At 37.3% G+C, this 12,510-nt stretch overlaps 1 protein-coding gene across 1 annotated transcript in view; it reads left to right on the top strand.

The window, feature by feature from the left end:
* The window catches only part of Spef2 (sperm flagellar 2), a 159,839-nt gene that overhangs the window by 113,707 nt on the left and 33,622 nt on the right, over nucleotides 1-12,510 (top strand). The window contains exons 25-26 of the mRNA XM_027401298.2: nucleotides 1,192-1,343; nucleotides 6,933-7,113. Of these exons, the coding sequence (XP_027257099.1) occupies nucleotides 1,192-1,343; nucleotides 6,933-7,113 (333 nt within the window). The remainder of the gene's footprint in view (nucleotides 1-1,191; nucleotides 1,344-6,932; nucleotides 7,114-12,510) is intronic.

The following is a 12,510-nucleotide window of genomic DNA, read 5'->3' as shown; positions in this document are numbered from 1 at the left end:
GCAGCCTCCGCTCTTCCCATTCCCTGCCCCACCCCTGTCTCCTCTAGCCACCTCTCCTCTCCCCCAGATCCACTGCTCCTCCCTCCTCCTGTTGCCCCTCAGAAAAGAACAGGCCTTCAGTAATGTGTAATCCCTTCATTTATGTCCTTGGACTACCTTCAGAGAAAAAAAAAAAAAAAACTTTAAACACTAGGTTGCAATTGCTCTTTTAAAAAGAGAAAGAAAAATTTCTCTCTTCAATCAACTAGATAGCATTTATTGACTCTGCATACAAGGCTCATCATTTATGGCTTCACATATTTGCTTACACAACCCAATCAACAACAACAACTAAAGGTCTTGGGGTAAAAGATACTTCGCCAAACAGAAGGACAAATGTATCCTATGATGTAATAGAGAGATAATCAGTTGGAAATCTAGGATCTACATTTGTAGCATTAAAACCGTTTAGGGACTCACAGTACATATGCCCAGTGCATGCGTGCCACAAGGGCAAACCTTTACTGACAGGGAGACAAACAACAGCATATGTGAATAATAGCTAATTGTTTCACAACCAACTTCTTTGAATCACTCTATTTCCTCCAAGGTTTCTTCTAGCAACTCCAACAAAGCAGTTTAGCAAAGAGGACTGGAGAAGTTGAGTTATGTCTATCCTGTTCACATTAAGCAAGACAGGAAACTGTACAGAGAGAATTATTGTTTCACTTTGTGCTCTTGTTTATTGTGTTTCCACAAATAGTTTATATTGTAGCAGGGGAAAAGAACCTAGTATTGGTTTCATTTTGTTCTTGTACATACAGCATCTGTGGTACCCCAAAGCAATTGAATTATTGCTAGGACAAGGAAGTTACTTCAATGGTTGATTGAAGAATTTCTAGTGCCAATTTTCAAAAGGTATAAAACTGTCACCTGCTTAACCAGAATCACACTAAGTAAAAATATAGAATACAAAGTCATTTGCTTTCTTAAATAATTATGAAAACTTTGGGGACAAGGTAATAACCAAGGCTCTTTCTTAATTCCTGGGAAATTACTTTCAACAAACATATTTTAAATTTTCTCTTTGCAGTATACATACATAGCACAGAAATATATATATATATATACATATATATATATATATATATATATATATATATATATAGTCTCTTCTTAGTTGGGTACTGATATCCGCTTTCTGTATTAAAGGCAGAAGTGAACCGTTTCCAAGATACCAAAAGACTCCTCCAAGATTATTATAGAGCCATGGAATCCAAAATCCCACTAGAAGACAATAAGAAATTTACTCGGATTCCATTGATTCAGCTCGACAGTAAAGATATTTCAGAAAACCAGCTTAGGTAAGGCAGACCATTGTGTGACACAGTAATTGCTTTGAGCATACAGCATTGTGGTTTTTCAGTTATAAATTATGCTCCTCTTAATGGAAACCCCAAAATGTTCTAAACAGCTGAAATATTTTTTCTAACTTTGATGTGACATTAACTTGACATGACATGATTATTTATCTTGTTAATGATAAATATTTACTCCTTTAGTTAGAGAGGTATCATTTGTTTTCTGTGTTGTTTCTGTAGGACTCTGTTGTGGATATTAGGCACTACATCTCTTCTGTATTCAGAAATACATTTAGCCCCAAAGACCTCTGGTGCAGGATTAGGAACTTAAAGGAAAGGACCTGATGGTGTGTTGGGGGGGCGTATGTGTGGGAGTGGGGGGATCGTGTCTCCATGTCTGTGTGTGTCTGTGTGTGTATAAGAGAGAAAGGGGGAGGAAAGAGAGAGAGAGATTATGTAAATTAAAACGGAAGGGATTGCTGTTCTTCTTTTATAGGTGAGGAAATTGAGAAGTAGCAAAAGTCTAATGGTATGTGATCATGACCTCTCAAGACTGAAATACATTAACAATCTAACATCAGATTGTTGCCAACAGAAACAGGAACTTAGTGGTAGGATGAAGACAAATTACATTTTTATCCAAAGAGCATCTGCAATAAAAACATAGTAAATTTTTATGAATAGGGTAGATGAATTCTGGGGAGAAAGGACAATATCTCCGACTCTGTGAGGCTGTATGTGATAGAGAAGGTGTCATCATGGAGGTTACAGTAAAGGGAGTGATAGTGATACCCATGGTGTGGCTTCCAGCCACTAAACACTAAGATCTAGTTTTACTTACTTTTATATGATTTAAGGTAAAGGGCTTGGAAGCAGAATTCAGAATCATTTAGGAGTAAATGTGTTATTTGAAAATAAGTTTAAGGTGTAGGAAAATTTAAAATAGTATTTCCTAGTGATCATTAAACCAAGCATGAGTAAAGAGAAAAATCTTGATATGAAGATGGAAGTACAAGCAGATGTTCAATTTATAATATGAAATGAAGACACGAATGCTATGTTTAACCTCCAACCATGTGAGCTATGTATTTTATATTTAAAAGAAGCCTCTTTGCCTAGATGCTTGCTCAGTCAACGTAGGTTTAACAGTTGGGTAAACCAAACATAGCATAATGAATATATTTTGAAACCAGATCGGGCTAGTTTAAATCCTGAGTCTGTCACTTGCTAATTGTATGTAAGTGGGTTAAGATAACTCACTTGTCTGTCAAGTCACTACATCTCAAAGTAAGCCTCCATTTCCATTCTTGTGAAAGAAAGGTTGTGAAAATTACAGAAAATAGAAGCTACAAAATATATGGGATCATGTCTGGAAATTGAAACACTCTAGTCCTCAAACACTTAATAAAGAGTGGCCTCTTTTGTTATTGGATAATATATAATGGTTTACTTGTGCTTATATGCAATATTTTAATGGTGAGCATTTCCTGATCTCACTTTGTTTGTTTCTCCCTCCCTTGTTCCAAAAATAATTTGAGGTGGCATTGTCACACAGGTTATGCAATGATCCAATGTACATTTTCTTCCCTCTTAGATTCTTTCATCTAATGTTATCTTTCTGTCCAGCCCATATATATACACAGGAATACACAAAAGGGTGAGCCTGCAGCCTCTTGTCCCAAATAAAAGAAAAACATTTAACAAGCTGCTAAGCAAATGCTGAAATTAGAACAATAGCAAATACCAGAGGAAATAGGAACCATCAGAATCGCCAGGAGACCAAATCTCAGCATCTATAGTGGCAGTGCATTCTGTTCTTGGCACATAATAGCAAAGCAGGCACAATGGGGAAGCTATTAATGTTGGTTAGTACAATGAGCCCACAGAAGAACAGACAGTTCTTATTTTTTGCAACTTTGTACCAATCTCAACCTCAAATCACTGCTGTGGCAAAACTGTTGAGACAATCAGTCAATTGATACACCAACCAGTTCATCAACCAAGTAACCACAGTCTATAACATATAGCAAGATACAAGAACAGTGTTAAGCAGTTTTACATAAGTTTAACTTACAAAGTTTTTCTACTTCATTCCTTTCAACAACCCTATTATAATAATAATAATGGTAGCCACATAATATTTTCAAAATAATAATTGTACTAGTTAATAAAGAATTATTCATGATAACAACCATGATAATGATGTGTTTGTATTATTCCAAGAAGTGAGGCTCAGAAATTCAAGTAGCATACCTAATTTCATATCTCCTGATACTGACGTAACTACCTATACTACAGGGATTTTTCTTGCCAATAGATGAATTCTAAGCTCATTTTCATCAACAACTACCTATAATTTTAATATAGAGGTATTATGCATTTGCCTTTGTTCTCATTTCCATACCCCCTTTCTGTTTGTATTGATTAAAAGTAGTTTTAGGCAATTTCATATGCTTGCAGTTCTTATTAGTATCACTTTTCACCTCTCTTATCTCCCTCATATAATAGTCATTCCCCGCTCCTCCTCATGAGCACAGAGCCTCATGCCTACTCAAAAAGCTTAGAATAAATGAACACTCAACCCTAAACATGACATTTCTACCACACCGTCTAAGACTCAGGGAATACTACAGAAGCATTGAGTGGAAAGAATATATGAGGAAGGAAATATAGAGGCTAGAAAATGCCACCATCAGTGTGTGTGTGTGTGTGTGTGTGTGTGTGTGTGTGTGTGTGTGTGTGTGTGTTTTGCCATTGCAAACAAAACTCCAAAGGAGCTGCAGTTGCCAGGACTTGGCCTGAATAAGACTGAGCCTGTAAACAGCCAATCATGGGAAGGATAGGAGCTCATAGCATCTTATCCTTCTGCTAAACTATTGGCATCTAATAGATTCTTGGGGAGGGACAGTCATTGTCTTCAGCCGTGTAAGCCTCCAAACTCCAGTAGATAATTCCAAACCCGTGGCCACACAGATAGATGATGCTGCTTAAAATTAGTGGGTCATAAACCCAAAGTCTTTTCCTAAGTGACTTGTCATGACTGTTGTCCTGCAAAGTCTTGTGCTATATGAAGTGTCTAGAGATGGCCTCACACACACACACACACACACACACACACACACACACACACACACACACACACACACCTCACATGAACTTATTGGAACTTGAATTGCTTTGATTTTGCATTAATTGGATATTCAGATATAATTCAATGTGTGAGTGTGTTTTCAGCACATTGACTTTATAGTTAATATTAGATCATCAGAATTCCAAGTACTAAGTCATAGTTACTGTTGTAATTTTAAAAAGTGGCACGAGAGAGAAAGACACCATTCGACAGAGCTCATGTGGAGGGTTTTTTTATAAGGAGGAAGGGAATGGGGAACGGGGAGGGGTGGGGGGAGAGTAACCTCTGGAGACAGATGCAGCAGAAGAGAAGAGATAGGCAGAGAGAGAGAAGGAGAGACAGAGAAACAGAGAGATAGGGAGAGAAGCAGAGAGAGATGGGAGGTGAGCAGGGTCCTTTTAAAGGGGAATGTAATGAATGTGCACAGGTGGTGCTCTTAGTGGCTGCAGGTGATAGTATATCCTGTAGAACCCCAATGACAGGTCATTGCAGAAACCTGAATACTAACAGTTACTGCTCTACTGCTGTGAGGATATTGCATAACCAAAGAAACTCTTATAAAAGGAAGCATCTTATAAAAGAAAGCATAATTGGAAGCTTGATTACATTTTTAGAGGGTTAGTTGATGTTCATCCTGGTGAGAAGCAGACAGGCATGCCACTGGAGCAGTAGCTACGAGATTTATTCCTGATCAGCAGGAAGCAAGAAGAGAGAGAAAAACACTGGGCCTGGAACTCAAAGCCTACCTCCAGTGACACATATCCTCCAACAAAGTCATACCTACTTCAGCAACCAAGACCACTACTCCTCACCTTTCCCAAACAGTTCACCAACTGAGGATTAAGCATGGAAATATAAGACCATATGGAGGCAGAATCATTCAAACTTTCACACACTGTGAAAATCAAAGTGTCAATTCAAGAAATCTCATTCGATGCTTCCAAACAAGAGCAAACTAGATGTTTTCCAACGTTTACAATTATTTTTCTAAATCCCTGTTCCAGACTGCATCTTCTTGACTCCATAAAAACAAATACTCTTCCTGCTGGTTGTCCTGACTCTGTTAGTATTCAGGCATCTGTACTGGCCTGTCTTTGGGATTCTGACAGGATAAGCCCTCAGCTGTAGCCACATTCACTACATTCCCTTTAAATTTAAAGGGCCCTGCCCACCTCCCATCCCTCTCTCTCTCTCTCTCTCTCTCTCTCTCTCTCTCTCTCTCTCTCTCCTCTCTCTCTCTCTCTCTTCTCCTCTCCCTCCCTCTCTCCCTCCCTCTCTCTACCTCTCCCTCCCCCTCCCCCCTCTCTCTCTCTCTCTCTCCCTCTCCCTCCCTTCCTCCTCTCCTCCCTCCTCTCTCTACCTCTCCCTCCCCTCCCCCTGCCTGTTTCTCCTCTCTCTCTCTCTCCCCTCCTCCCTCCCTCCCTCCCTCCCTCTCTCTACCTCTCCCTCCCCTCCCCCTGCCTGCTTACCTCTCTCTCTCCCTCTCTCTCTCCTCTTTTCTCTCTCTACCTCTCTTTCCTCTCTCCCCCCATCTTTCCTTTCCCCTCTCTCCTGCTGCTCCTATCTCCAGAGGCCAGTCTCCCCCCTTCCCTTTCTCCAATAAAAGAAGCCCTATGCTTATACCCTGCCACATTGCATCTTTCTCTCTTGTGTGCTTTTCTTAAATTACAATAGGTTTTCTTGTTAAAATTTCAACCAAGTCATTTTTGGAATTACTATTTTCCAATTCCTTTTCCAAACTTAAAGTCCTTTATATTTTTGTCACCAGAGTTATGACCCCAATTACAATAAACACTCTACCCTATGTGCCTCTTTGTACTTGAGTTAACCCCTGACATGCTAGGATAAATGATTGTATATTCTCAGAAATTGTTCTAAAATCTCCACTTAAGGAAAGAATACTAATGACAGAAAGCAGAGAAAAAGTTTCAGCCATGTGTTTTGCCACAGCACTTGATGAAGAGAAAAACCTCCACTACCATAAGAGAGGAAGGGGAGGGCTTCTGGACTTCACCTTGACAACCACACAAACATCACCTCTTTTTAATATGATATTGACCATCTTGAATAAGTTTCATTATGTTTGCATTCCCCATACTAATTTACCTTCATGAGAAGACATACCCTAGAAATATGACAAAAAGGGCATATTTGGGAGGTCTTTCTTCATAATAACTGTTATCTAACCCTCCTCTTTTAATTATTGAGAACTAAATCTGGAAAATGTCTTGTTGCTGGCTGTGAGTTTTCTCTTATTAGCAAGATTTTGTAGACCACATAAATGTGATTAATACAACATTTTCTAATCATAGCCCTTCAAAATAATTCTTCTAGGAAAACTTTGGAAATGTGAATTAAAGCAACACAACAAAATGCACAAACTAACATGTCACAGAAATAGAATTCTGTTAAATGAAACCCTTATGTTTCTTCGATTTGCTTTCTTTCCCTCCACCCCAAAGAATTCCTCTAGTTCCTCGAATATCCAGTTCTCCAGAAAATGTTACCATCAAACCAAAGTTGAAAGCATTACTCAAGGGCAAGATTGATCCCTCCTTAGAAGGTTTGGAATCTAACTTTGAAATAGATGAGAAGATAGTAATGGACACCTGGCAGCAGGCTTCCTTAGCCATCTCCCACATGGTAAGTAGTACCTATGGATGCATTTCTTGTCAGCTGCCCTACTATTTAAGTGTTATGGTTGGTAACATGGTACAAGTGCAACATTTATATGATAGTCATATTCATGGTATAAAAATGCATGACTTACAGAAATTATCATTATTAAATGGACGGATTATTGGGGATTTTTTTCTTGAAAGAAATAGGAAATTAAGAGATATAGTCAAAAGTTTTTAAAATCATGAAAGAAGTGAGACAATACTTAGATTCATTTCAGTGCTGGCCTAGGTTGCAAATGCAGAAGCCTAAATGTCAATAGAATGTTAAAAAAGGAAGGCAACTGGCAGATAAGAAAATATGAGAGGGTGTGATGGTGGCCCTATGGAAACCATACCCTTTTGACAGGGACCTGTGCTACCCTGTACTGGCTAAGTTTGTCATCTTACAATGAGGTCCAACATGGCCAAATTTTCTATTTCCTAGAAAAGCCAGATTGGTAATGTTTTGCTGTTGGTGGTGGTGGTGGGATTTTATGTTTGTTTGTTTTTATTATTTGATTCTACTGGTTTTAGTTTTAATGAGTGAAGTATAATTCTTTACAAAGTCATGAAAGAAAACACAAAGCCCAAGTGGTCTATCCACTTCCCAACTTCAACCTGTCTGCTTGTTATTTTCTCTAAATCACAATAGGGTAAGTAGTAGTATCCTTTTACAGTAGAGAACTAAAGTCTAGAAAGGATGACAGACTACTGCTTGGTTTCTGTTCTTCAACTTTGCTTTTATTTTCCTTTTGTGCCAAGCATTCTTTGATTTCACTGAAGTACTCCATCTAATCAAAAAGCAGTATCAACCTTCCCAAAGGTCTCATGAAAGCCATGGAAGAGGAGCCTCATCATAGCTTCATACTAGGAGGTCTTCCTTAACTTCCCTTGGGGTCCTTTGTTTTCTGTCCTTACCCCAAAACAGCAAGGTTTGCTTTCTCCCCATTTTTCTTTTGTTCACATTTTTTTTGTCTCTCACAGTGTGATTTCCAACTCCTCTTTTGTCATATTTGTTTTAAAGAACTTTTAAATGCAGATGTTGCCCACATTTAAAAAAAAAAGTGCATGAACTGTAATTTTCTGGCTTCATAGACTCATGAAAGTATTACTTATGACCCCAATACACAGAGAGGAGTGATACAAGTTGTGAAAGTGTGCAGGTGCTAGGTTTCCTCATCACCTTCCAAACTTTAGCCCTCTCAAGTGAACCACCATCTTGCCTTTTCAGTCAATCCTTTTCTGAGGTAGTCTATAACTTCTAAACAATACATTGTATTGTGCCTGACTTTGAGTTTTAAGGAAATGGACCTTTTGCCATATTTGTGTGTGTGTGTGTGTGTGTGTGTGTGTGTGTGTGTGTGTTCATTTTTAGGACATTATTCATTATAGCAATCTCATATTGTTGAGCGTGATTGTATGCTGTTCATTTTCTTTGTTAGGCAGTGTTCTGTTACATGCTTGTATCACAGTTTAGTTAACCAAGCGGTTTTATCAACTCAGGCAATTTGCAATTTGATGCCATTGGACACAGTTACTGTGAATATTCTTACACATATCTCTTAGTGCCAATGAGTATGCAAAGCCTCCTTAGACCTGGGAATATATGCTGTCATTTACACATGACTTTGCTATCCTGTGTGTGTGTGTGTGTGTGTGTGTGTGTGTGTGTGTGTGTGTGTGTGTGTTTGTGTGATTTGTGTGCATGTTCATGTGTATAAGTGTGGGTTTGTGCCTTTTATCACACATATATTGTGTTCAGAAGACAACACTGGGTATCTTTCCACACTTTCCACTTTCTTTCCAACAGACTCTTTGTTCTTTTCCCCCTGCCTCTTACACATATGTATGCCAGGTTAATCATCTCATGATCTTCAGAGAGTTTTCCTCTCCCCACCTCTGATCATGTTTCACATAGACTACAGAGGGTCAACACTGCTTCCAGCTTTGTGCCATTTCTTGAGATTCAAACTCAAGTCATCACCCTTGCTTAGCAACCACTCTATCCTATTGGATATTGCCTATCTATACTTTGTCATTTTTATCTTGTTAGTGTTTTCCTGAATACATAACTTGGTTCTATTACTTTTTATATGCCTTAATCTAGTACAATGCCCACACCTAACACAATTCTGAATATCAGTATAGTCCTGAGATGCTGCTGCAGCTGCTACTGTGCTCACAACATTGAAGCCAATAAAAAAGATGATGATGACAATAATGATTACCACAAAAACCACAAGTGCCAAATCCCAGAGAGTGGGAAACAGGTGCCGATTTTCTAGGAAGATGGTGAATTATTTGTATTGTTAATTGAAGTTTAAAAACAGAATGGGCAGGTCATACATCATCCGTTAAAACTACCTGGGAAAATATTTCATTCGGAGCAAGATGAACATAATGCCAGAGTATTAGCTACATATCACAATTAACATGCTCTGCTTTGTTTATTGGAAAATCTGTTAGCTTCTCTAAGTCTTCAATTTCTTCTCTGTAATGTGAGAAAAATTCCCAGTTATTGAAAGAAATTCAGTGAAGTTATGTGTATAAAAATATTTTAGAAACTATAAATATAGTTTATTTGCTAAAAATTTACTTAAAATTGTACATTTTCCTTTTGTACTTTGTAATGTCTCATAGCAATCATAAGAAAATAATCATTTAATATAATTATTAATATTATATATGAATTATATACAAATCCAGATTTTTTGTGTTGCAATAGACTTCTGTAAAACTAATGCTACACAATTAAAAGCAGACAAAAAAATAAAAGTAATGAGTTTAGCACCCATACCCTTGGATGATCAAACCATGCCTTGTTAGCAAAACAAAAATTTAAGGAACTTTGAGTTCCAAATGATACAGGTGTGATTCAGAAAATGGATGTAGGCAAACAGTTCCAAATGAGATTGATGCAATTGGAATGAACTGCATTTTAACTCAGGCTTTTTCTAAGGTGCAATTTTACCAAAAGCTTTCATTTAGTATGCTATGTTAATTTTTAGCAAAACTTTCTAATTGATAGGTATGTAATGATTTCAGAGAAGTCATATTTAACACCTATGATGTCAAAACATTATGTTTAAAGTTATTACCAGCCCTATCAGCTACTTTAAAGAATGTATTCTAAATTCTTCTAATTTTTGAAAGAGATCTGGAGGTCTTTGAGAGAAGTAGACAAGAAAAATGTTAAGGATAATCATTACCTTCATCATCACCAACATTCACAATGTTGTTGCCAAGGGGACAAGTCCAATTTTAAAGGAAATTGCTGACTTACACTATTTTGCAAGAACCAATTTAAAAATGAATTGCTTACAATTTAATGGGGACTGTTAACAAGCAAGCTTTTCAACTTTACCAAGAACTTGAAAGTACAGTAGATAGCATAAAATCCATGCTTACCAAAGATCGTATGTGGGGGAAAAAACTGGCTTGTTCTATATAGCTTTTCTGTATATCTCAAGTGCTATTGACAGATCATTCTGCAACATCTTACAATTTTAAAATAAAAACCTATTAGTTAAGAAACATTATCCTCCATATGTAGAGCATATGTACCTAGTTATGGAGAGCACAGGTAGGTTGAGGAACATGAAAGCCCACTAGGGTGAAGAGACTTAATGCCCACAGAACAGCTGGGGACAGCTGCATTCTGTGTCATGGGATATGAAGTGTGTCAGGAGCCTGGAGAAGGCAAAAATGTACTGGCCTTATGCAAACAAGATTGCAAAGACGTTTGAGGGAAATATGCCTTGTCCATATTTCTATATATCTTCCTTCTTCATTCTCCCCATTCTATTAATCTCAGAAATCATATCAGATCTGGACCTCACAAATGCTTATATAAATATAGCCTTATTGATTCTCTTTTCCTGACCTCCAAAATGCATGTTTGAACTCTCTTTCTCTGTTCTCATAAATAATATTCACTGCCCCAGAGTCAGATGAACTTAGTACTTAGTTCTACTGTTTCTACAAACAGAAATGACATGAGTGGTATAACCCTTAGAAAGAGATTTTCTGTAGATAGATATAAAGATAGATAGATAGACAGATAGGTGGATAGACAGAAAGATTATAGCTAGATAGATAATAGATATTTTACATGTAAATATGCATATAGTCTTAAATTTTAAATTTACAAACTAATTATATATCTTTTGGCTTATAATTTGATGTTTTGATATTGATAGACATTTAAAAATGATTAACCAAACTAATAGTGTATCTACCACTCTGTTTACTTGTCAGTTTTTAAACATTTAAACTCTATTCCTCTAGCAATTTTGAAATATTAAATACATTATTAACTACTGTCACCATGCTATGTAGTAGCCATCAGAATTTATTTCTTCCTTCTGACTAAAACATTTTATCCTTTAACATTTTTCTCTACACCCTATCTTTCTACCTTCAACCCCTGATAGCCATCATTTCAACTCTACAACTCTATATTTGAATGAGTTCTGTGTGTGTGTGTGTGTGTGTGTGTGTGTGTGTGTGTGTGTGTGTGTGCTTGTGTGTAAGAGAGAAAAAGAGGTGTAGAGATTGTATAGTATTTAATGTTCTGTGCTTATATATAACATCATCTGAGTTTAACTATGTAATACTGAGACAAGACTTTCTATAACCTAAAGTATATAGCAAATCTTAGAGGAGAAAGGAGGTAAAGAGAGCCCTGTAAAGATCTATATCTCCTCAGTGTGAGGATGAACTTTCCCCATTTTTCAACTAGCATAGAGTGATAATCAAGCCCTAATCCAGACACTCATGAGTATGAGAGAGGTACTCATTACAGTGGAAACACTTGGAAAATCACTGAGTAGAAAAAGCTAGGGGCTATAAGGTTAGCAGGTGGCAGCTACCATCTTTATAGGCAGTGAATCTTCTGGGAGGGTGTCAAGAATTTAGGATTGAAGTACTAATGATTCAACTGATGTAGGGCATGCATTCTCCAGAACTTGCTACCGAGACATGAAAATTGTATCCATAATGTACAGACACAATATGCAAACAAACATGCCTTTGCAATATGACAACTTCATAGGAGAATACGCAGTTAGGATTAAAACGTAAAAGTAAATTAATTAATTAATTAATTAGTTCATTAATTAATAAAATCTCCATAGAGGATCAACTATGAAACAAAGTTTAAAAAATGTGATGATTATTTTTCTGTCAACTTAACACTAGTTGGAATCATCTGGAAAGGGGGACCATCATTTGGGGAATTGTCTTTATCAAGTTGTCCTATAGGCAAGTCCGTGGGAGATTGTCTTAATAATTGGTATGAGATGACATAGCCCTGGGTAGATGGTCCTGACTTGATTAAGAAAGCAAGCTGAGCAAGTCATAGAGAGGAGAGCAGTAAGCA

The sequence above is a fragment of the Cricetulus griseus genome, chromosome 2 (genome assembly GCF_003668045.3).
Source record: "Cricetulus griseus strain 17A/GY chromosome 2, alternate assembly CriGri-PICRH-1.0, whole genome shotgun sequence".
NCBI classification, from domain to species: Eukaryota; Metazoa; Chordata; class Mammalia; order Rodentia; family Cricetidae; genus Cricetulus; species Cricetulus griseus.
This window is presented reverse-complemented; position numbering and strand designations above follow the sequence as displayed.